This window comes from Candidozyma duobushaemuli (assembly GCF_002926085.2).
Source record: "Candidozyma duobushaemuli strain B09383 chromosome Unknown A_B09383, whole genome shotgun sequence".
In the NCBI taxonomy this organism is placed as follows: Eukaryota; Fungi; Ascomycota; class Pichiomycetes; order Serinales; family Metschnikowiaceae; genus Candidozyma; species Candidozyma duobushaemuli.
In genome coordinates, this window is record NW_020289901.1 from 3,125,474 (window position 1) to 3,148,322 (window position 22,849).

Sequence of the window (22,849 nt, forward strand, 5' to 3'; positions counted from 1 at the left end):
AGTGAGACGTCGATTATTGGAATGAGAGAAGAATTGAGTTAAGGCAATCCATTAATGGCTTTCTGGCCAGAAACAGAAAAAGCATTATCTCCAACGACAAGATTAGATCTTTTTCATCTGAATCCATCATCTAAGTCGTGAACCTTATCAGCCGGGCTCGCTCGCTGAAAAACACCCGCTGAGTGCGCTGACGTTCATGTACATTTCCAGATTTATGCGCCATGTACGGCTTGACACAAAACCGTCGATCGTCCACAATTCAATGTTCATGTGGGACGGTCAAAATGGGGGAATCTTCAAAATTGGGGAATCTTGAGGTTATCAGAATATGGAAGGAAAGCAACAACCTACACGAATCTACCATTCCACCTGTTGATTAGCATCTAGCAACAGGATTGTCCATGTAAGCTTCACGAAGAGAACTCATTCCAAAACTTCATCTGAAGATTTAGCCTGGACCTCGAAAATCATAGCCAACCCAATGCCTCCTATCAAAGAGGCTATTTCATGGTTGCCTGATCTTCTATGCTGGATCCTCCATATTGCCTCTCCACGTTGAACCCCTCTTCAACCTTCCAACCCTCCATTGCTCCCCCTCAATTCAAACTCCCATACAAACAAAACCCCAAATACCAGCCGATGTTTCAAATGTTAGAAATGCCTCATAAAGGCCCCGGAGCGGCTGCTTAGTCGCCTACTCCTGCCCCTCGCTATACCCTTCCCGCGCAATCCCTCGCTCTTCCCTTCCCCCACACGCAGGCCTTCGGCCCAGCAATATTTAAGAAGTCCGATCCCCACGAAAAAACTCCACATACTTTTCCCTGAAACACCAAAATGCTTCGTTTGCGTACCGCCCGCAACCTCGCCATCAGGGCAAGACCCGCCACTGCTTCCCTCTCTGCCCGCCTTGTGCCCAGAATGAGCAAGATGCCTGTCAGAGCTGCCTCTCAATTTGCACACGTCAAGGTTCCACCTTTCACCAATGAACCTGTCAAGGAGTTCTCTTACGACCACCAGAAGGACTGGGACCTTTTGCGTGCTTCCCTCACAAAGCTCACTGACAACGGTCCATTGGACATTCCATTGATCATTGGCGGGGAGAAGGTTTACGACAGACCTACTTTCACTCAGGTGAACCCTGCCAACCACAGCCAGACCTTGGCTACCGTGCGTTCTGCATCCCGTGAGGACGTCAAGGAGGCAATTGCTGCTTCCAAGGCTGCTAAGGACAAGTGGGCCTCTATGCCGTGGGCTGACAGAGCTGGTGTGTTCATTAAGGCTGCTGAGCTCATCTCCACCAAGTACCGTTACGACATGTTGGCTGCTACCATGCTTGGCCAGGGTAAGAACGTTTTCCAGGCCGAAATTGACTGTGTCGCTGAGTTAATTGACTTCTTCAAGTACAACGTCAAGTACGCCGAGGAGATGTACAAGGTTCAGCCATGCGAGACCGCCCCAGGCGTCTGGAACAGAGCTGAGTACAGACCATTGGAGGGTTTCGTGTACGCTGTTACCCCATTCAACTTTACCGCTATTGCCGGTAACTTGGTCGGTGCTCCAGCCTTGATGGGTAACACCGTTTTGTGGAAGCCATCCAACTCCGCCGTCTTGTCCAACTACCTCATGTTGACCATCTTGGAGGAGGCTGGTTTGCCAAGAGGTGTGATCAACTTCATCCCCGGTGAGCCAGCTGAGATCTCCGAAGAGATCATCAACCACGAGGACTTCGCTGCCTTGCACTTCACCGGTTCCACCGATGTCTTCAAGAAGTTGTACGGCCAGATTGGCTCCAACTTGTCCAAGGAGCTCTACAGAGAGTACCCACGTGTCGTTGGTGAGACTGGTGGTAAGAACTTCCACTTGGTTCACAACTCTGCCAACATCGACCACGCTGTGTTGTCTACTTTGAGAGGTGCTTTTGAGTTCCAGGGCCAGAAGTGTTCTGCCAACTCCAGACTTTTCGTTCCTGAGTCCATTTCGGAGGAATTTTTCAACAAGTTGCTGGGTGCCATGGAGACCATCACCATTGGTTCCACCACTGACACTGCTGGCTTGAACAACTTCATGGGTCCAGTTATCCACGAGCAGTCTTTCGAAAAGTTGAGCGGCGTTATTGAGCAGGCCAAAAACGACCCTGACTTGAAGATCATCCTGGGTGGTGAGACCGACAAGCTGACTGGTTTCTTTGTCCAGCCAACCCTCATCCAGTCCACTAACCCAGACCACGAGTTCTTGAAGAGAGAGTTCTTCGGTCCAATTGTTACCGCTTACGTCTACAGAGACAGCGACTACGAGGCCATCATGGAGAAGATTGACCGCACCACCAAGTACGGCTTGACCGGTGCTGTCTTTGCCAGAGACAAGGATGCTGTGAGACTTGCTGAGGAGAAGTTGCGCTACGCTGCTGGTAACTTCTACCTCAACGACAAGTGCACTGGTGCCGTTGTTGCCCAGCAGTGGTTCGGTGGTGGCAGAATGTCTGGTACCAACGACAAGGCTGGTTCTGGTAACCTTTTGAGCAGATTTGTGTCTATCAGAAACATCAAGGAGAACTTCCAGGAGTTGACGGACTACAAGTACCCATCAAACATCCACTAATTGTATATATAAAGAAAATGGAGAGATGTATGTTAGCTGCAATTTCAAATGTATTCGTTATCGTAATTATGCTGAGACAGTGAAATGTGTGGAGGGCTGAGGCATCATGTATGTTCTGTTGTTGAGTGCAATTGGTTCTTTACTTTAAAGAGCATATTTCGTCTGTGGTGGTCTGTCATCTGCTGTTATGAGGATGCTTCTTCATGCCAAAGTTGAATGACTCTCTTTTTCGCCAATCCAATTGAGTCAAAGTTAAAATCGTTATAGTCTGTAAAATAGCAATTATCTCTTTCGTGTCCCCCAGCCAACAGAGCACACCAATCTAGATTTTCCTGTTCCTTCCAATTATGTCAATTCCAGCCTTCCTCGAAGCAATTGAGTCTTCTTGTGTATGTATGCCGTTGCTGTGAAAGAAAATGGTTCCTTTCCTCACCTGTCAAATCTGACCCAATCTAGTACCTGTTGAGTAATCTACCCAAACCACCACAAACATTGCACAAATCGGAATCCAACAAAAACCACGTTTGACCTGTTCCTCTGCAATTGCCACAAAGTGTTCCACCCAAACGAGGATCTCCAGGAGGAACTCTCAAAGGCATCTGGGGAGGAGGCCCAAAAGCACCCGGCATCTGCATAGGCGCCACCACAGGCTGTGAATAGTATGGCCCACTGAGGCCTGGAGGGTTTATAGTGTAATTGTTCCTTTTAGCGAAACGTGCATAGCAGTCTTTGCATGTCTTGCCATTCTTGAACTTGACGCCGTGGTTGTAGCATTTTTCACAGATGAAGTTCTTGGGGTACCTGAAAGGAAGCAGCTGATTAGGATTCCAGGCATTGTTCCGCAAGTAGAACGGGCGCCAGCAGTCTAGGCACATCTTATTATCCTTCTTGTAGCCTGTGTTCTTGCACTTCTTGCAGAAGTAGCGTTTTGGAAACTCAAAGGGGAGATTTGCGTTGTTCGAGTAGTTGACAGAACCCAGGTAGCTCTGTGTTTTCGGTGGAGCATTGGCACTTTGGGAAGTCTGGGGTCTGGGCTGATACTGGGTTTCGGATTTCAGAGGCCTTGGAGGAGCCTGAGGAGGTCTTTGAGGAAGCAGGGGTTCTGGAGATGCAGGCAGGGCTATAGCCTCGTGATAGGAAGGAGGAGGTGCCTCCCCTGCGTCGTCTTTTGGAGTATACGAAGCTTTGGGCATGGTGGTGTCAAAAGAGATGATCGTGATCTGAAATAGTCTGGGGACTGGCACGTGATGCCAAGCCGGTTATCGAAGGACAAGATAATACGAGGAGGAGAATGGGGATCAATGGAAAAATAGAAGATTGAAGGTGATTTGGTGTGTTTTTTTATTTTTTGATATTTCTGGTGTGGTGGAAATTGGTTGAGGTTTCGTGGATCGGATCATTGTGGCTATGCGAAAAAGCTAAATGTGGGGGGATCGAGACCGAGAAATGGTGATCAAGGTGGTGGTGATCTAGTAGATTTTGTTCGGAGATTTTCGGAAAAGGGCATTAAAACGGCTGCTTTTTCAAGACAAGCGGCTTTTCAGATTGTTGGGCTTGATATGTATGAATACGGTGGAAGGCTCCATCGGACTAGGGTCATGCATCCTCCGAAGCGACATTTACGGGCACTACGTCTGCTTGCTGGTGCATGTCACATAAGCGTTTCAGGCTTTTGTTGCTTCAAAGTTCAATTCAAATCTTCACTCAATTGATGCCTGATTGGCTGAAAACCCCGAAACCCGTTCCACCGTTTGTGGCGCAGGCTTCTGGATAAGCGAGAGTGGGTATTGCACAAAGCCCCATCTTTGCAAAGCTCATGCAGCAGGAAACCTCCTTTAGTTCTCATGTGCCCAGCCGCATGCAATGTATAATTATTTTTTAGTTGAAGCGGAAGAATGTTGGCTCTGCAGTGACATTCGATTGAGCTCTGATGAATATGAGTATTGAGGTTGGTGGGAGATTTTTATTGATTATAGTGATATTTGGTGAGGATGCCACATTGATTCCTTAATGCCACAAATCAAAGCAAGAATCTTTAAATCAAAATAACATCGAAATCGTCATATCCATAGAACACTTCCTCCACCTCTTCCGTGCATCTTTCTCCGGAATGGCTGCGAAAAGCGTGAAAGTGCAACGCATGCCGATGTGTCATAGCTAGCATTAACTGTGAATTATTAAGATACGTGAACTTGACTCAGTGGAGCTCATGCAATTCGTTATTTTTTCTTCTCTGCTTACTTTGCGTTGTGGCTGCTTCAGCCTTGTGATTTCTTGCACTGAAAGCACACTAAACGCACGCCACTTCAAGAACTCCTCCAATTGAGTCAAATGAAATTCGAATGAGCCAGCCAAACCATCTCCCAATGCCTCACTGGTAAAACACGCCTGGTAGTCCAAGCCTTGTTGTATCACGTGCCCGACACGCTGATACTACTACTGCAAATTTCCATCCACGTCTCACAAATCAACCATGCTTTTCGATTCTAACATGTGGCTCACAGAGCGCCAAAGTATGTTCAAATTTTCATATGATTTATTCGGTATTTTCTAACCGCAGAATACGGTGTTGTGCTGACCGCCGCTGGCGTGGTGTTCTTCATCCTCGGAATCTTGACCTTCTTTGACTCCAGTCTTTTGGCCATTGGAAACCTTCTTTTCGTGATTGGCGTCATTCTCATCATTGGCCCTACCAGAACCATATACTTCTTCGCCAGACCCACGAAAATCAGACCCACGATATTTTTCTTTGGCGGCATCACCTTGATTTTGTTCAAACACTCGTTCATTGGATTCATTGTGGAAGGAGTGGGCATTCTCTCACTTTTCGGTGACTTTTTGGGTACTATCGTGCAATTTTTGAGAAACGTTCCTGTTTTAGGAGGAATATTAAGACATCCAGCCGTGGAGCCTTACGTGAACCGTTTCGCTGGACTCGACACTCTTCCCGTTTAAGCTACGCGGGAGCATCTGGAGGATTTTTGGTCATTGAAGCATTTCCAGGCTACGTTTGGTGTATCTTCTGATTTATTATCGCCGTTGGCGAATGTCTGTAAAGGTACCTCATAGCATCGACGGAACGAGGCCTAATCTTGCCGCAAGGCCGTCCATGATCAGAAGCACGTAATCGCATGCCTTGATGCCGTGGTTCAAGTCGTACCGCGAGGCAAAGCAGATTTCGTTGTTGTTTAGATTGACAGTGTGGATCTCCAAAGCCGAGCTAGAAAGGGTGTTGGTGAAAATGGCCTCGAACATCTGGGTGGTTGCCTTGAACAACGGCAACCAAAGCACTGGTGCCGACAGCCCTTCCACGGGACATAGACAAGAATGGGCCGTGAGATCCAAGTTATTCATTTTGTTATTGCCTTCTCCAGGTGCAAATGTAATGTACAAATCTGCCCTGACTTGGGTTACTGCATTTCTGTTTGGCACTGATAAAAATGTAACCAGTGGGTCTGCAAGAAGCGACTGGCGTAGACGATGTAGAAGAATCTGTGGATGATAAAGAAGAGCTATGTGCTGGTCCGGCAGCCCTATGGTAGCCCTTATACCGTGCTGATTCTGGGGAAAGTCAGGGTGATTCCTTCTTCCCAAACTATGTAATTGAATTGAGCCAAGAAACGACAATGCTGATTGCAAGACGCCTCGGAAGAATGCATTTTCGAAAAAATCTCCGTGAACAAGCCGCTGGTTGGACACTGTGCTGATACCACAGTAAGGCTGACTCGTGAGGTTGGTGTCTAGTGATTCCACCACAATGATCTTCAAATTTCGAGAAGGGAAGTAAAGGCGTAGAGACGCCGCCACAAGGTACGCCGCTAGCGCCTGGCTGTGGGATACGACGACCGTGGGCATTGAAAGGGAAGAGTAGGTTGACTCTTTTGTTATCTATAGTTTCGGAGAAGTGCGAAGCCGTCTAGGTCCAGAAACGGGAATATTGTGACACTAGAGCGACGAGGCGTTTCTGGACGTTTTTGGTGGACGGTGAAGGGAGGGTAACATTTGGGGGCTGTTGATGTTCTGTTGTGTGTTTGTAGGAGATCAGGTTATTTAAAGTGCTGCAGCTTTTGCGTTTTGCACCCATTTTGACAGCCTTCTGCGCATTTTAGTAATTTTGGTGAATAAGCCAAGCAACGGTTGGTGGAAAGAAGACTACGAGGAAATGAAGAAAAAGAAGATGGAGATGTAGGTTCGCTGAGGGAACTTCTTCAAAAACGTAAGATTGATTTTTTGGTGAAAAAAGGGTATTTGAGAGACCTACGGGCTTTTGAGCACCAAAAGGACCCAATTCTGCGGCATCAGAGCAATGAAGGCAATTGAGTCTTTGTTAAGATTTTGCGGTAACAACTAGGCTTTCACTAGTATGATCTTTATCCTTTTTTCTAGGAAAATTGGGAATATATGTCTTTCTTTAATGTTATGAAAAACTCAAACAGCGATATCTCGAGACACAGAGACAATCCGGCGATTTGGGCGTCGGTTTTGCAATAAGTGGTAATTCAGTTATCCACTTCATGACTCCCACAACGCAAAAAACAAGCATTTTTCGATCACGTGACGCGCAAACTATATATATTACCTGCAATCACACCACTTCAAGTTATCCGAGATAGTTTAGTGGCTAGAATTACCGCTTGTCGCGTGGTAGACCGGGGTTCAATTCCCCGTCTCGGAGGATTTCTTCGCGCAAGTGGTTTAGTGGTAAAATCCAACGTTGCCATCGTTGGGCCCCCGGTTCGATTCCGGGCTTGCGCATTTTTTTTTGGCTTCTCCACATATCGCGATGCTCATCGTAACACAACCTACAACTTAGTTCTCCATGTCCAAAGTGAACAGAAGAAAGGAAATCAAGGAAAAGGAGGCGTTTCAACTCCGATTCCAACTAGCACTCAACGAGTCCAACAACACAGTCGCCAATTGGCTACCGAAGCAGAATGAAGAAACAGAGAAACCATCAGGGGATGATTTTCTAAATCTCCCGATTCTCACAAACGGCCTGGGGCTCTACGAGCTAGAAGAGGATGACGAGGCGCAAAAGACAATATCCGATTTCGTCAACCCGGAGAAAGACCCACAAAAGGTGAAAGTACAAGAGAATCGCCAGAACCAGGCAGGCACCAAAGCCATGACCGCCTTGATCAACAAGATGAGAAACGACAGTCGTGGGCGGGCCAATAACAAAGACGGACAAGGCCCCAAGAAAGTTGGGAAAAAACGGAGTCAGTTCTTGGGGAAGTCGGGAAGAAAGAAACGCAGAAGCAGAAGCAGAAGCCTGTGAAGGTGGAGGTCGAACTGGACAGTGACGAGGAGGAGAGAAAGATCAGTGCACAAAGAAGCACGAAAAAGGCCACCAAAGTGTCCAAGCGTCCCTTCTGATGGAAATGGAAGGACCAACAAAGGAGAGGTTCTTGGCCTTGCTGGATGAGACTCTCGAGACTCGTGACTCTTGCATGAATGTGGAAGATGATTTAGAAATGGGATAGTCATGACAAGGCAATTGTGAGAGTCATTTGTTGCCACCCAGCATGACTATATATTGCATCAAGGAAGGCCCTGGGGCTTCTCCACCACAATAAGCCTACCACGCAGGTGGCCTTACAATGTAGCGTCGTAATGGCACGATTTGGCGAAGACCCCACCGAAAAATGTGGATGCCCACAATACAATGGGCCTACTTACGGTAGTCGGATTTGGCGCTTCCTCCGCGACAATATGGCGCCATTGTAATGGGAGGGTGCTTTCCCTTGGCATCTAGGTGCCATGATAAAGTGGGCTTGTTCAGCCATTGTGGGATTCTCGAGGAGGAGTGTTCAATGCCCGAGACGGTTCTTTAGGCTTCTGCTTTTCGACGAATAAAGCGGGGGTGCTATTGCCTAAACCGCTTGGATCGTTCGAAACAGGCCAGCACAAAATAGTCTTGAAGAGTAAGTGGCAGGGTCTTTGCTTGGCGATTCACTAGAGGTCGTTTTTGTGGGATTTCCTGGAAAGGCGCCCTTTCCGATTTTGGAGCTATTCACCCGGGGTAAAAGCTAGCCGAGTGCTTATCCAGGGTTCACAGAGATTGAATGTCGGACTAGTGTTGGGTAGCATGTGAGGCCCGATGTGTTTAGTGGAAGACGCATCGGGAGGTGCATTCATCCCGCTTCAATAGCAAGCTGCACAGGAAGCCTAGAAGAAAGTTCATTGGCAGCGGCGAAGAAGTTAAACCTTAACCCAAGCAAAGCTTATTCTTGAGACAAGCGGCTGCCAATTGAGAGGTGCTCGCTTATGCATTTGCACCATTGACGTCGTTTTTTTTAAAAAAAAATAAAAATCTTTTTATTAGACAAGGCAGTAGACAACCCGCCGGGCCTTGTTCTCCGGCGTAAGGCCGTCCTATGGAAATGCTCAGATGTCTCGGGGCTAAAGGATCTCTTGGCTGGATAGCGGGAAAGGCGCAACCTGCTGCGTCGTGGGTAAGCTGGCGCAGGGAGCCTGGCGGTACAAAATCGAAGATCAAGCAAAGCGGGGCGGTTATTCGTTAGCGAGCGAAGCGAGCGAGGACAAAGCTAGGAGAGGACTGGAGAGCAGGTGGTGAAGGGCAATGGCATATGCAAATGGACAGGGCCACTAAAAGTGGATCATGAAAATGACCGGAAAAGGGGCAGCGGGGCAGCAATCAAATCTGCCGAATCCCGTTTGGGCCGTTGAAAAAAAAAAAAAAACCATTCATGCGAAGCAACTGGCTTTGCGAGATACCAAAAAGCTTATTTCCACCAGCAACTCTCATTCGCCAGCAGCAACCACAGAAGCCTTTTTGGCTGCCACCATGGTGACGTTTCGGACACGAGCGATGTTTCACGTACGACGTGGTGACGACACCAGGGGCGCTTTCAGGCAACTATTCTTTTTCTTTTTCTTTTTCTTTTTTTTTTTTTTTTTTTTTTTTTTTTTTTTTTTTCGCTTCGTCGGTGGTCCGCCTGGTTCTGCCAGCACATGGACCTTAGCGGCTGCCCAGCGCCTGAATCTCCACTTTAAATACTAGGGTCGTCAGGGCCTACAACCGCCATGCGGCGGAAGCCCGAGTCTTGAAACTCCACATACTCCAGGGCGCCTATATTGCATGATTTGGGTTCTGCTGGACCGCCTGTTCTCTGCATTCATACCACGTCATGAGACGCGCGGGATTTAGGCCTCAAGACAGCTGTTGTTCGGTTAAAAAGTGGCAGGCATCCATAACTGAAGATTCGGTGTGTGGTGATAGCGGATGGTTTGGTAGAGATGCGCAGAGATAAGATATAGAACTCCTGGTATAGGGGCTACAATTGGCCTCATTAATAATTTAATTTTGCTCTCTCATATATCACTCTGGAGATAATCTCGTGTATCTCGTTTTTAAAATGTTCATTACTCGTTGTGCGTGGTCGCCAGGTGACGGCTGCGACCGTTGAAGGAAAAAAATGTGCCGAAATATAATGTGCCAAAAATAATGTGCCAAAAATAATCTGCCAAAAAATAATCTGCCAAAAAACTCAAAATAACATCACCCAAAAAAATAAAAGTATAGTATCGCTGTCGTGACGTAAAAAAATACTAGGCTGCTGCCGATGCGAAAGGAGGAAAAATATATCACAAATTTCTTCCCTCACTCGCGCGTTAAATAATATTCGCCCCATCGAGCACCGCTGGAAACTGCTCCCCATACGCCTGCGGCCAATCCTGTGCCAGGATAGCCGGCGCGCGTAACTGCGCATGTTGGCGCATGTCTAAAGCGCAGAAAAATGCAGAAATCAGGCCACTGCCCTGAGCGAAGCATCCAGACGTTCGATGAACGGTAAACCGCCAGCGCAGGCAGGAAAAACCCGAGCAGAAAATCTTGGTTGCATCTGGCGAGCAGCACCCACCACAAGAGTGGTCTAGTATGGGCATGCCGCTGCCGCCGCCACCATTCCTCTTTGAAACGCTCACCTCAACAAAAGTGACGGGGGCTGGGGCGGCGCAAACACGTCAGATCCTCCCTCCAAGAGCCCGCTCCTGTACCGATACCCTTGTTAGATCTTCCTAAACTGGCGTGAGCTCCTGTAACTGCCACGATCGCTACGCTGCGGCTTTAGAGCCCTGCCACACAGCCGTCGTCTGTGAATTGGGAGTTTCTCCCAAAATGGAAGACTTTGAGAATCCGCCATTGCTGCAATGGTCCCTGGCGCTGCGGAGCCAGCCTCGCCTGCTATTGTTTTCTGTCGCTCGTCTGACTCCGGAATTAAGGCTTGCTCGCCTCGGTGAACGGGCTGCTTTGCGCTCTGTCTTATTTTTTGCTGTTTGCGCTCACGGCAGGCCAGGAATTTACTGCGGCCTCTCACTATCGGCTTCTGCGTCTGCATTAGTCTGGCAGAACTTAGCTTGTCCAGCTTCTTTAATACTCTTCACATGACGACTAGCGAGGTCGATCTTCCTGGGGAAAATTTGGCCTCGCCAGCTTCCTCCAAACCCAATGGGGCAGCGGACGCCTCAATTGATGCTATTTTTACCCCAGAAACCTTGTCTATGCTCCTCTTCTATGCCTCACGCTTCTGCCTCTTCAATGCATGGCCGTCGGTGTCCTCAAGCAAGTACAGCACTTTGCCTTTAAACAGCGGCGACACAGGCTTCGGCGTCAGAGGCTTGGGCGTGCTCATGGCACCACTGGCCTCGGTGGTCTCCGTGGAGCTCGACAGCTGCGGCAACTGATGGGGAATCTGCTCGCTGCTCTCGCGTTCTTCGAGAATCGTCAGAACTCCCGGCGGGTGCATCTGGGGCAGCGGCTGCTCGTGAGGCGCTAGCAGCAGCTTGCGGTCATCAACCAAATGGGATATCGAACCGAAGGACGATCTGCCGCCGCTCGAAAGCGACGAGATGGACGAGGCGCCCAGGAATATCGACAGCAGGTTGGAGCCCATCGAGTCGAAGGTTCGGGAGCCGCCGGGGTGGCCCGAGGCATGCAATTCGATCAACAGCGGGCGCAATTTGTCGTAGACAGACTTTCGGATGGGGATGGACGAAAGCGAGGGCCGCAGAACAGACTGCGCTGGAGGGCTGCTTCCCAAAGGCGGGAGCTTGATGGTGTCGTTGGAACGAGGAGGCGCCAAGGGGTCAAAGAGCAACGAGGGATGGCGGGGCCGCCTGTCGTGGGGCTGGTCCCAGGGTTTTCTGAACTGTAGGGTTTCGTCGCTGCGGGGAGGATCGTGGTATGTCGGGAGCAGCAGGGTGGAGTGGGAGTAGCGTAGCGGCTGCTCCGGGTGCTGCTGGTAGCGGACCTCTTCGTAGGAGCGTCTTTTTGGCGTAGGGCTGGCGGGTTTCTCCTTGGGTGTGGGTGGGGGAAGAATCACAGGATAGTGTTCCGGAGGGTACGGGCTTGGAACCGGCGGGAGAGGGGGCCCGTTGGGGCCGTTGTGATGGGGAGGGCCCTGGTAGACGGGACCATGCACGGGCACTTGCCATTGGGGGTAGTAGTAAGGGTACGGATGGGGCCTGGCGTGGTAGTAGGCGACCTGCGGGTCGTGGGAGCGGTGGAGGTGGTGGTTATTGGAAGTTGGGTTGTGGTTGTTTTCGGACTCGAGCACCAGGGAGTTGCGGGAGGAGTTCAGCAGCAGCCTGCGCTTGATGTAGACAAGGGAGCTTTCGTCGTTCTTCTTAAACTTGCCCAGCGAGTGGCGGAACTCCCAGATGGGGGAGTCCTTGTCGTGGTAGGCCAGCTGCGGGTCCAGGATCTTGTGGAAGCCGTACATGTGGAGCTGGCGTACAAAGGAGGCCACGTTGCCGTGCTTGAAGTAGTCCAGAAGAGCGTCAGCGAACTCCTTGCTGGGGTACAAGGCGAAGGTGTTGGAGTCGTCGGGCCCTGTCCACCAGATGAGGTGGGCCAACTTTGGGTTGTTGAGCATCCCGTAGAGCTTGTGCACAAAGGCGTTTTTCTTTACCGGCGGGTCCAGTTTTGGCGTCATGACATCAGGGGATGGAGCTGGGGGACGGGAATTCTTTGGGGTTGGGAAGTGATTGTTGGGATTTTGCCGGGAGGGCCGCCGGGGAGGTTCTTCAGTGGAAAGGAGAAGAAGGCACCGGCTTGGGATGATGGATTTTGGGAGGCAAACTGGGAAGGCCTCTTGGAAACAGCAGATTCTGGAAAGTCCACAGGAGAGTAGTAGTTGGTGGAGACGCCTGCTGGGAAGGAAGGATGGCGATTTGATCAGAGACCTGAAGTTGAAGGCCTGATGGGGAAAAAAAAAAAGGAAGAAGCAGGCGGTGGGACAACCAGCTATTAATACAGCGGTAGGAAGAAAAGTGGTACGCACGGGCCGTTAGAGACATTTTTTCGGGCTAAGATTCGGCTCTCGAGAGATTTGAGTGGTGCGTCTGGTTGTGCGTCGGACGTGCATGGGAGTGCGTGTGGGCCTGCCCTTTTGTTCCTCTGGTCTGGTGCAGGGCGGGTGCGTCGCAGTGCGTCTAGCGTCGAGCTGCATGCCTCCAGCTGCCCCAGCACGCCTGCCTGCCTGCCTGCCTGTTTGTCTGCCTGTTTGTCTGCCTGGCTGCTGATTGCCTGCCTGACTCTCCACCATCGATCTAACATGGTTGCGATGCGTAGATCGATGGACTGGAGAAGTGAAGGAATCGGATTTTTTTTTTTTTGGTTGTTGACGCTTGCTGTTTGCAGGGTCTGCTTGGGGGCTGGAGGCTTAAGAGTTGCGGGCGCATGATTTGGGACTAAAGCTTGGCCGACCTGGCAAGTGGCCCCACTAGGTACAATGCCTCGAGGCCGCGCCTTGGCTGAATAATGTTCTGTGGAGAGAAGGTTGAGTTACAAATGGAAAATGCCATTGGCATTGCGGGAGCAGTTGCACCCATCGCATTTGAATGGCATTTGAATAGCATTTGAATGACATTCGAATTACACTGTATTGCACTTGAATCACACTGTATTGCAGAGTTCCAGAAGAGGCCACTGGCAGGGCGGATGGGGTGGCCTTCTTTCAAACCTTAGCACGCACCGAAGCAGACGGCAACCCACAACGGCGCCAGAGAAACCCAAAACGTCCATGGCAGCACAAAACCGCCCTCTTGCTCGCAGACCCCCTAGACCGAATCCTGGTTCGGGCAGCTTGGGGCCTAGCGGACTCCCGAGCGCAACTCTCCCAGCCGTTCCAATTAGACCTTGCGGTCATTGCTGCAAGGACGGCCTCAGCCGACGAAGCCTCAGGCGGGTGCGGACCGGCAAGTGGAACTTGAGTGGAATTCAGAAGGAATGCAAATCAGCTTTTTCAATTTACGAAAACTTGCCAGGGGACTCGCCAGTGGAGTCGCCATTGGAGTCGCCAGTGGGCTGCGTTGGGAGGGTGCCTCGCGCCAATCCACTGCGGGCCTCTGCCAGCGAAGCTTGCGAAGAAAGAGGCCATTTTTCGAGCGTCGCGGCGGCCTGCTGCTGCCTCCGTTTTGCCTCCGTTTTGCCTTGCCCATTTTGCCGCTGCAAGCGCCCGCCCCAGCACAAAAAGGCCCGGGTTTCCGGAACCACTGGAGCTTCTCCGGTTCCGTGGAAATCAGGTGAAACGCTAAAAACGCCCCAGAAAAAGGCCATCCAAAACGCACCAGGTGGAAACCCAGGCGTCAGGTCAGAGTGGCCTGCCAGCGTCCGCCGCAAGCCCGCGCCCCAGACTGCCGCTGCTAAACGCAGCACGGAAGGGTATCGAAGGCAGGCACAGATTGCGGCCTGCTTTTCCACTTTAGCCAGTTTCCCATTTTTTAGCGGCACAGTTTTTAGCAATCCGGTTTTTAGCAGCACTTTTAGCGTGCTGACCGGGACCCCCACAAGAATCGACGACCCTGGCATCGATCGGCAGCAGATCCAGCTTCCGCCGACAATGCGTTTTTGCATCCACAGAAGCAGGGCTTTTTTCCCTCTTGTTTTTTCGCAGCGGCGCCATCTTCGAAAACGGCAGTATTCGTCGCGCCAGGGTCCTCCAGAAGCCTCTCGGTGGATGCAAATTATTTGTTATTCAAATCAGTCGCTTTGAGAAAGTCTTCGTTTGTCCGCCCGCTTCGGCCTAAAAATACCACAATGCCCATTGTGGACCCTGGCTCCGACTCCGAGCCTCCCAGATCGTACGTACATTTTTCGTTGCACAGACAGGTTCTAGAAGACGATCTGCCAAACCCTGGCTGATCTCTCTTGACGTCACGTCTCACCTTGACATGTTCCATTCCGCCATAATGGCCTGTTTGACGCCTGGCTCGTACTTTTGCTCTTTTTGCTATTTTTGCTATTTTGTTATCATTCCATAATCACAAGCCTGCTCCTTCGATCGGCCTCCGCCTTCTCTTCCACCAAAACTTTAACCTTATTCGGCTCGTCTCAGTTGCGCTCCTTTGTGCGCTAGTGCACTCTCTCTGCTCCGAGACAATATCATCCCCTCGGCACCAGCCCCAGTCATCTCCCGCTACAATGCCCTCCATGATCATTTGCTTTCATTGTGCTAGCTTCAAAACCTTCTTTCTTTGTCTCTAACGCGTGGCCTTGCCCTCTCTGAGCATCAACCGCCCGCTCAACAAGTTGCTCACTTCTTCCAACCGGCTCCAGTGGATCGTCCGCCCTTTTCTCAACGCAACGTCCGTGTCCTTGTCGTACAAGTCGTTGATGTTCGAAAAAACAACCTTGGCGCCTTGCACTCCAATCACAACCGACAGCTCCTCCTCTTTGTCCATAAAGTCGATCATCTTGATGTTGTTCACACTGTGATGCAGCGTGTGTTCTGCAGCGTTGAATACCCGCTTACTCCATTCTTCGATGTACTCAATGGACTTAACGGCAAAACGGACGGCGTACACTCGGTCCATCGACAGCGGCATGAATCCTTGCTGCACATGACCGGGCACGGCGGTTCTCGTCTCGAACCGTCCCTTTGCTGCCTCCTTGAACATGTCCGCCAAAAGATCCGTGGTGTAGACGTCCGATGCATGCTCGTTACGGATGAGAAGTTTGCCGTTGCGGTCTTCTCCCCGGTCATTCTCAAACACCGCCGATAGCAAGTCAAAGTCCTCTCTGATTGTCTTGAGCGTCACCTTGCTCTCTGGCGTGTAAACCGCCATGGCTCCGGTGACCAAACCGGCGTAACAAGCAACGTATCCGGTGTTTCCACCTTGAACCTCACACACAAACACTCTTCTTCTGGTGGCAGAAGCAGATTGCTTGACAGCGTCACAGTAATTGACAAGCTGGTTCAAACAGGTGTCCAGACCCAAGGAGTATTCGGTACCAGGAACATTGTTGGAAACGGTAGCCGGGATCACCACCTTGGGAATGTTGAACACTGGGTATTTGTGTTTGTTGTTTTCTAATTCATGCAATGCGGTGAACGCTTCGAAACCTCCGACAATGAGCAATCCGTTCAACTGGTGTCTTTGGAGGTAGTAGGCGACGTTACCAAAGTTTTCGCTGGGCAAGGAACGGTTAGTACCGATTTCCGATCCACCCCTGTTGTGCCAGCCACACACATCCAACCAGGTCAACTCTCTGAAGTTACCGGTGTTGATCAAACCGGAGAAACCGTCTTGAATAGCAAACAAACGGTGGCCCTTGGACAAACAGTACAAGGTAGCAGATCTGGTACAGGCGTTAAGGGCCGAAGAAGAAGCACCAACGTGCACGATACCAATGTTCAATCTTTCCTTCTCGGGAACGAAGTTCTTTCCGCTAGCGTCCTTCGTGGTGACCAAGTAATTTCTGTAGATCGAAGCGAAAGTCGAGTCTCTCAAGGCCATGGCTCTGTCAAAATCCTTGGCTTCAATAGCCTCAGCGACCATTTTCGTGTTCTTCACAGACTCCACCAATGGCTGGCGCACAAGCTGGTTTTCAACAATACCAATGACCGGCGATGGGGTGTCAGGGGTGGTTTCCAAAACAGCACGCAAAGCTTCCACACCCTGCAAGGTGGCCAACATTCTGTCATACGCCACAGCAGTTCCACCTCTCTGGACATGGCCCAAAATGGTGATTCTGGTGTCGAGACCCAACTCCACGAGCACCTTCTTGATTTCCTCAGAAGTAATAGGCTGGAGCTCGTCGTCAATGGCACCTTCGGCCACAATAACAGTGGTGTTTCTCTTGCCGAGGTCTCTGTGGCGCTGGCAAACGGTCTTAAGCTCATCCTGCCACTTGCCGTGCTGTGGTGGTCTTTCAGGAATGAAGATGAAATCGGCACCAGTGGAAAGACCCGACATCAAGGCCAACCAGCCGCAATGACGGCCCATGACCTCCACAACGAAAGCACGAGAGTGGGAAGCGGCAGTAGCGTCAATGTAGTCAACCATTTCGGTGATTCTGTCTAGCGAGGAATAGGCACCAATGGTGGCATCGGTTCCGGACATATCGTTATCGATAGAACCCACAAGACCCACAATGGTCAAGTGCTGGTAAGGCTTCACCTCCTCGGCAGTGAGCTGGCGGGTCTTAACGAGCTCCTCCACCAAAGAAGGCCATTCGGCTCTGAACAAGTCGGCACCAGTCAAGGAACCGTCACCTCCACACACGATAAGCGCATCAATACCGTTTTTGATCATGTTGAAGGCACCGGCCAAACGGCCAGCTCTTTCTCTAAACTTGGCACATCTGGCCGTACCAATCATGGTACCTCCGAGCGAAAGGTACCCTCTAACGTCCTCCCAGCCCATTTGCTTCAAAAGCGAGCCACCCTGGACCAAACCTTCGTAGCCCTCGTAAACGGCAAACATGTCACAGCCGTAGTAGATACCCGAACGGATCACGGCACGAACGGCAGAATTCATACCCTGGGCGTCACCGCCTGAGGTCATGACTGCGATCTTCTTCTTTTTAGCCTTTTCGGCAGTAGGCAACTCGTCGGTGCTTTCCTGGGGCTTAAACTTCTTCAAGGCGTCGGTGACCTCCTTGGTTTTATAGTCCAAGTACTCCTGCTGGCTGGAGAAGGCGTGGTCGCTCAAAATCAGCTCTTTGTTGGAGAAGCGGACGGTATTGCCCAACGGGTCCGAGGTCAAAACATCGCCCTTTTCTTCGTACTTGGCGCCAGCCTTGTCCAAAAGCGCCTTGAGCTTGCCTAGGTCGGCGGCAAAAAAGTCAATTGTCTGTGGCACCGTCTTGGTGGACTCCAAAGACGAAAGACGGATTTTGATCACCGTGCCATTGCACAATTTTGAAGTGGCGTCTCCTTCGTAGAAATCCAATTCCTGCCACGGAACAACGTTCCCGTTGGCGTCCAAGTTCTGCAAAGGAAGCGCCTCCAACCAGATCTCCTTGGAAGAATCACCGGAAATCCCAAGCACCACCTGGGAGGAAGCGGTGGAAACTTTGTTGTAATTTTTCACGAGGCGGAAACCCAAAGCATGGTACCAGGCGGCGGTGCGCTGGAACTTCTTGGAATCCGCTGTCACAAGCGATACGAAACTCACCAGTGAAACTGTCATGGTGGTGAAGCAAGAAAGATGGCTTCCTGATGGGTTGCACCGCTCCGAGCAAGTGCAGGCATCAGATGATACCGTCAGATGATCACGGGTATCAAGGAGGGATGGATTTTTGGGAAGCCAGGGAAGATTTACATGGTGGGGTGACGGAGGGTTCTGGTAAACGATGAAAAAATTCAGATGCTGCTTGTTTGCTGGATTGGGTGGTGGGGTGGTGGTTGGTGGAATTGGGTGGTCTGCCTTTTCGCAGCCATCGGAGTATCCCCCGAGATAAGGTGGTGGACCACCGATGGAAAAAAAATGGAAAGACGGATTTTGGATGGTGATGGCTGTTTTTTTAATATGTACTTGTGGGATCTTTGGAATTGGGGATTTTTGGAATTGTGGATTGGGGGATTGTGGGTGCTGGGTGCAACGTGGGTTGTGTAAGAGCATGGCAGGAGAGATACAGAGACGAGCTCGCTTGGCGATCCAACGGCCGATGCGGTTAGTGGGTTAAGAAGGGATAAATGTGTTTAGGTATTTTGGAGGTTTTGATTGGTTGTGAAGGTTTTTGGTGTGGATGACTGGGTGGGGGAGAGCTGACCAGGTATGGAAAAATCGTGAACAACGTAAGAAAAATAAAGTGAATCTGATTTGGTTCGGTTTACGTTAATCAAATGAGTAAACAGCATGCAAGAAACCTTGGCATTGAATTGCATCTAGAGTATGGCAAAACAGGCGGACAGAAAGAATGTGTAATTAGGCGAAACGACCTACGATGACCTGCAAAGGGCCATGCAGCGTTGCCTCTATTTCATAAGACTTGTTCACAGAGAATCCAGCTCATTCGGTTGATGTTTTCTAATTACCTTTCAAAGACGGGGAACACTTGAATGGTACAAATAAACTACTGGCATTTTGCACCCATCTTATCAATCTCAAACCTTTACCTACACCAGCTTCATACTGCCTCCCGGCCTAGATGCATTAATCAAATCCACCCTAGAAATAGAACGCTAGAAGAACTACGGCCATCCAGAGGAATAGAACCATCAGAACGACCAATGCCGAACTTCCACTTTCAATGCCCTGGTCAAACTCGTACTCGATATCGTACTCGCTCCGGCCTGTAGATTCCACCTTATCAGGGTCAGACAGCACTTTAGTGCCATCCTCTGGAATAGTGCCCATGGGCACTTCGGCCTTCTTCCGATCATCGTCAACCTCTCCGTCTCCGTCTCTTTTCCGGCGACCAAAAATCTCCCCACTAGTAGCATCTACCTCCTGGCCTCGTCCATACACATACTGTTGGCCATTGGAGTAATCCACAAGACGAATGTTGCGGATCCCCATAACATACGGAAGACCTTCGAAATCGGCTTCACCGCCTGCCCACTCAATTGTGCCTGGGTGATTTTCTGGATCACCGCCAATCCATAAACTGAACATCAAGCGCATGGGAGAAGCCGGAAAGCCGTGGTCATTTCCGGCACTAAGCACCCTTCTGATGAGCCGACCATCGAAAAACCACATGATGCTTTCTGGGGTCCACTCCACAGCGTATTTGTGGTAGTCGGCTGTGACATCAGCATGTGCCTTGTGGTAGCGGTCTCTATCGTAGTTCGAGATGTTGCCTTTGATGAAGTAGTTCGTCTGGAACTTGTCGGTCTCACCGCCAAAGAACTCTCCAATATCGATCTCGTCCAAATCGTCGCTTTGCATGTACATGGACGAAATGACCGACTTGCCATGCGAGGCCTTTACCTCAGCTTCAGCACGGCCATACATGATATAATGATTCGACGCAAGCTGGGGATTCTGGCCACGTTCGAAAATCTTCATTTTGCCGCCGTCAAGCCCATACTCCACAAATGGCGGTTCCAAATTCAGCTCAAAGTACTTGGGTTGCACCGTCATGGTATCTTGAACAGCGGCAGAAAGGGCCCGATTGCGAGCCACACACGACCATTCCTTCGCCGGATTGCAAGGTGAGTCAATTGCCAAAACGCCGGCCAAAATTAGTGAAAATCGAGTGAGTTTCATAGTTAGGCTTGTGGTGCAAATGGTTGCAAAAAACACAAGTAGGTCGCACCAGACCGTTGACACACCCGTACATCTCGGGTCCCCAGATCTGAAAAATATCATCAACAGCGTCCTGATTTACCGCCAATGGAGTTCACAGAGGCGCATCGGGTGCTACTAACGTATCTCCGAGCTGTCAGGCACGTCTCGGCGCCTGTAATGGCTGAAAAGTTCCAGCGCATCGCCGAGCATTTTGAGATAGAAACAAATGGCGATCCAGGTTCCAAAGCCAAAGAGTACATTTCCGACATCAACTTGCGGATCCAGAAGTATTACTTCAAGGTCGAGTCGGCACGAGATCAGGTCCTGGGCGATATCGTCTATGTGTTTGTCAATACCAAACAAGATGCCGTGATCCAGGCTTGCACGCCGTATCTGCCTTCAGAACTAGACGCCATCAAGCAGATGATAGATTCAATTGTGGCTGCTGATTTTGAGTTTTGTTTGCCTTTCGGCAACGCTAAGCAGCAGGTCGCCAGTGTAGCCAAGCTACGGCTCGGTGACGCGGATTATTTCCTTTCCAGGCTTGTCAATGATGGCTGGTTCAACATCACCTCCAACAACCGGGTAGTGCTATCCACGCCAGCAATTGCCGAACTCAAAACATACCTTGTGGATAGGTACGGCAAATTCTCGCCGGAGGACCCTCAGGGCAAGCTTCTAGACTGCCATGTGTGTGGCGATCTTGTCACCTATGGCATCAAGTGCAATCAGACAAGCTGCTCGACGTCATTCCACAACAAGTGTTTCACAGTCTTTTCCAGACAAAACCCGGAGCTCAAGTGCCCTGGAACATGCGATTCAACCCTATTACAAGAGCTCATGCTCCAGGTTGGCGCAGACCCTTAATCGAAGCTATCCAAGTATGCGGCCTCCACTTCATCTAGAACATCAAAATACCAATCCTCGGCGATCTTTTCCTCGTAACGCTCACACAAAGGACGGGAGCCGCTGGGAACGGGGAACTTGAAGTCTGGTCCTGCGTTGAGCGAAACCACTCCCTCCAGAAAAGCCGACATCATAGGGTAGTAGCCCAAGCTGCCGTCGTCCGTGTTTCTGTATGCTGCATTCTGCTGTTGCTTGGTGTTGGCGTCTGAAGCCGCAGCGTCGTTGTCGACGTTCAACGGCAAGAAAGAATAGATATCCTCGAACATGGTTCCATGAGACTTGCCGTTTTTAAATACGGTGATTTTGGAATTCGGAATCGTCGGTAGCGTGGGCGGCTTGTCGACTGTCTCCAAGAACGCTTTTTCACCAAAAACTGTGACAGGGTTGAGCAAATGATCCATCTGCTTAGTGGGCGTGTACTCGAACTGCTCGAAATACAAGGCGTTCTTGTACTTTATGGGGATCTGGTCCCGGACAATGTTCAGATGCAAGTTGAGCTTCTTTTCCTCTTCGTCGGCTGCCAATTGACCTGCCTTTTTTCTTTTCTTGTTGGTATGTGAGTCCTTGGCAAACTGCTCGTTGTGCCTTCTCTGTTCCTCAATCGAGGGTAGCTCCACAAGAAACCCGATTGTGTCGCCGGTGCTGAAACCCTCCTCGTCTTCCATAAACGGTTTGGGACGACTAAGCGTGATTTTCTGTCCGTTCAAGTCTCGAAGACCATAGCCGTAACCGTCGAACCCCACTGGAGCCTCCAAAGCGGCCTCTTTTCTGGCCACCCCGACTCTCACATGGCTCTTGCCCGAGGTGTTATTAGCATTGAGAATGTCAAATTCAAAATACCACTTTCCCTCTCTGATGCCCACGTTGCTTCGCGCCGAAAGCCAGCCCTGTTGTGTAGTAACAGCATTCATATCTTCACTACAGGCAATACCTGTAGATCTGTCAAAGTAGCTGACCCTGACTCTATGAGGAGCGTAGTCTGTGGTCAGGTACAAGTTCGAAGAAAAAGCCCGATTTGGTCGGCACGGCTTATACTTGAATCCACGCTTGTTCAACGGAAGATCGTCATACTGAGCAAAAGTGATGCCCTGGTTCTGGAAATCCTGAGTGACAATTGGCTCCACATCAAAATTGTCCGCTTCAAATGGCGTTGGTTTGAGCCGAGGATGCACCTTGACGTTGGCGGCCCTCTGCTTGAGCTCCAGAGCACTCAAGCCTTCTTCCTTCGTCTTCAGGCGAGTAGTGTTTGCGGTAGGTTCCAGCGGTTTCTCCTCCACTTTTGGTGGGGGCGCCACCTGTGGCTCAATTGCCAGCGCCGTGGGGGTTTCTGGCTGGACAGCTGCCTCCGGAGCCTCTGAGGCCTGTTTTGGTTCAGCTGGTGCTTCCATGAAGAAGTTGTAGTTGATATTTGATGTGCAGGTAGAGAGCTGGTGAGTAGGATGGGGGTGGTAGATGGAGGGAGGAAAGTGATACAATTTAGGGAAATGAACAGATTTTGATTCTTTCTATATATACAATTAGTTTTCTGGACTTATTTTGTTGTTTACAGTATGTGGGTGTTTTGAAGCAATGTGGGAGTATGGCTGCGAAAGTTGAAAATTCAACTGAAGGCCCTCTATTTCCAAACGAGATTAGAGTAGAGAAACTGCTAATTCGTCAATAATTTTACTAAGGAACCTTTTCATGCAATGACAAGACAATTTCAAAAAAAGTATTGGAAATGATACATAGTCATAGCTCCATTGCGCGTAGTATCCCACTAGCATTCCCTCGACCCTACTAGACTACATCACTACAACTCACATTAATAAATCATTAACCTTCCAGCACAGCTGGTCCTTTTTCCTATTTTCCGGGTTCGTGA

The 22,849-nt window shown here is 50.1% G+C and overlaps 10 protein-coding genes and 2 non-coding genes across 12 annotated transcripts; 6 read left to right on the forward strand and 6 right to left on the reverse strand. All coding sequences in view use genetic code 12, as the record gives it.

Moving 5' to 3' along the window:
* Positions 1-834: 834 nt before the first annotated feature.
* PUT2 (1-pyrroline-5-carboxylate dehydrogenase) lies at positions 835-2,598 on the forward strand (the record flags this gene model as incomplete). Its single annotated transcript, XM_025479947.1, has 1 exon — positions 835-2,598. The coding sequence occupies one exon, from the start codon at positions 835-837 to the stop codon at positions 2,596-2,598; it is 1,764 nt and encodes a 587-aa protein (XP_025339420.1).
* Positions 2,599-3,050: 452 nt separating this feature from the next.
* Positions 3,051-3,791, reverse strand: CXQ87_001409 (uncharacterized protein; the record flags this gene model as incomplete). The annotated part of the gene is made up of 1 exon (XM_025479948.1): positions 3,051-3,791. The coding sequence occupies one exon, from the start codon at positions 3,789-3,791 to the stop codon at positions 3,051-3,053; it is 741 nt and encodes a 246-aa protein (XP_025339421.1).
* Positions 3,792-5,071: 1,280 nt separating this feature from the next.
* CXQ87_001410 (uncharacterized protein) lies at positions 5,072-5,553 on the forward strand (the record flags this gene model as incomplete). The annotated part of the gene is made up of 2 exons (XM_025479949.1): positions 5,072-5,111; positions 5,159-5,553. 2 exons carry the CDS (start codon positions 5,072-5,074, stop codon positions 5,551-5,553), a joined length of 435 nt encoding a protein of 144 aa, XP_025339422.1.
* A 108-nt stretch (positions 5,554-5,661) lies between these two features.
* On the reverse strand, positions 5,662-6,453 carry CXQ87_001411 (uncharacterized protein; the record flags this gene model as incomplete). Its single annotated transcript, XM_025479950.1, has 1 exon — positions 5,662-6,453. One exon carries the CDS (start codon positions 6,451-6,453, stop codon positions 5,662-5,664), a length of 792 nt encoding a protein of 263 aa, XP_025339423.1.
* Positions 6,454-7,201: 748 nt separating this feature from the next.
* On the forward strand, positions 7,202-7,273 carry CXQ87_001412. The gene has a single exon. It is a non-coding gene; the product is annotated as a tRNA-Asp (tRNA).
* Positions 7,274-7,282: 9 nt separating this feature from the next.
* Positions 7,283-7,353, forward strand: CXQ87_001413. Its single transcript has one exon. It is a non-coding gene; the product is annotated as a tRNA-Gly (tRNA).
* Positions 7,354-7,417: 64 nt separating this feature from the next.
* CXQ87_001414 (uncharacterized protein) lies at positions 7,418-7,974 on the forward strand (the record flags this gene model as incomplete). Its single annotated transcript, XM_025479951.1, has 2 exons — positions 7,418-7,801; positions 7,843-7,974. 2 exons carry the CDS (start codon positions 7,418-7,420, stop codon positions 7,972-7,974), a joined length of 516 nt encoding a protein of 171 aa, XP_025339424.1.
* Positions 7,975-11,132: 3,158 nt separating this feature from the next.
* Positions 11,133-12,554, reverse strand: SFL2 (Sfl2p; the record flags this gene model as incomplete). Its single annotated transcript, XM_025479952.1, has 1 exon — positions 11,133-12,554. One exon carries the CDS (start codon positions 12,552-12,554, stop codon positions 11,133-11,135), a length of 1,422 nt encoding a protein of 473 aa, XP_025339425.1.
* Positions 12,555-15,102: 2,548 nt separating this feature from the next.
* PFK1 (6-phosphofructokinase subunit alpha) lies at positions 15,103-18,036 on the reverse strand (the record flags this gene model as incomplete). Its single annotated transcript, XM_025479953.1, has 1 exon — positions 15,103-18,036. The coding sequence occupies one exon, from the start codon at positions 18,034-18,036 to the stop codon at positions 15,103-15,105; it is 2,934 nt and encodes a 977-aa protein (XP_025339426.1).
* Positions 18,037-19,017: 981 nt separating this feature from the next.
* CRH12 (Crh12p) lies at positions 19,018-19,932 on the reverse strand (the record flags this gene model as incomplete). Its single annotated transcript, XM_025479954.1, has 1 exon — positions 19,018-19,932. The coding sequence occupies one exon, from the start codon at positions 19,930-19,932 to the stop codon at positions 19,018-19,020; it is 915 nt and encodes a 304-aa protein (XP_025339427.1).
* A 324-nt stretch (positions 19,933-20,256) lies between these two features.
* On the forward strand, positions 20,257-20,946 carry CXQ87_001418 (uncharacterized protein; the record flags this gene model as incomplete). Its single annotated transcript, XM_025479955.1, has 1 exon — positions 20,257-20,946. The coding sequence occupies one exon, from the start codon at positions 20,257-20,259 to the stop codon at positions 20,944-20,946; it is 690 nt and encodes a 229-aa protein (XP_025339428.1).
* An 81-nt stretch (positions 20,947-21,027) lies between these two features.
* On the reverse strand, positions 21,028-22,373 carry ASH2 (Ash2p; the record flags this gene model as incomplete). Its single annotated transcript, XM_025479956.1, has 2 exons — positions 21,028-21,070; positions 21,115-22,373. The coding sequence occupies 2 exons, from the start codon at positions 22,371-22,373 to the stop codon at positions 21,028-21,030; spliced, it is 1,302 nt and encodes a 433-aa protein (XP_025339429.1).
* Between the last annotated feature and the right edge of the window lie 476 nt (positions 22,374-22,849).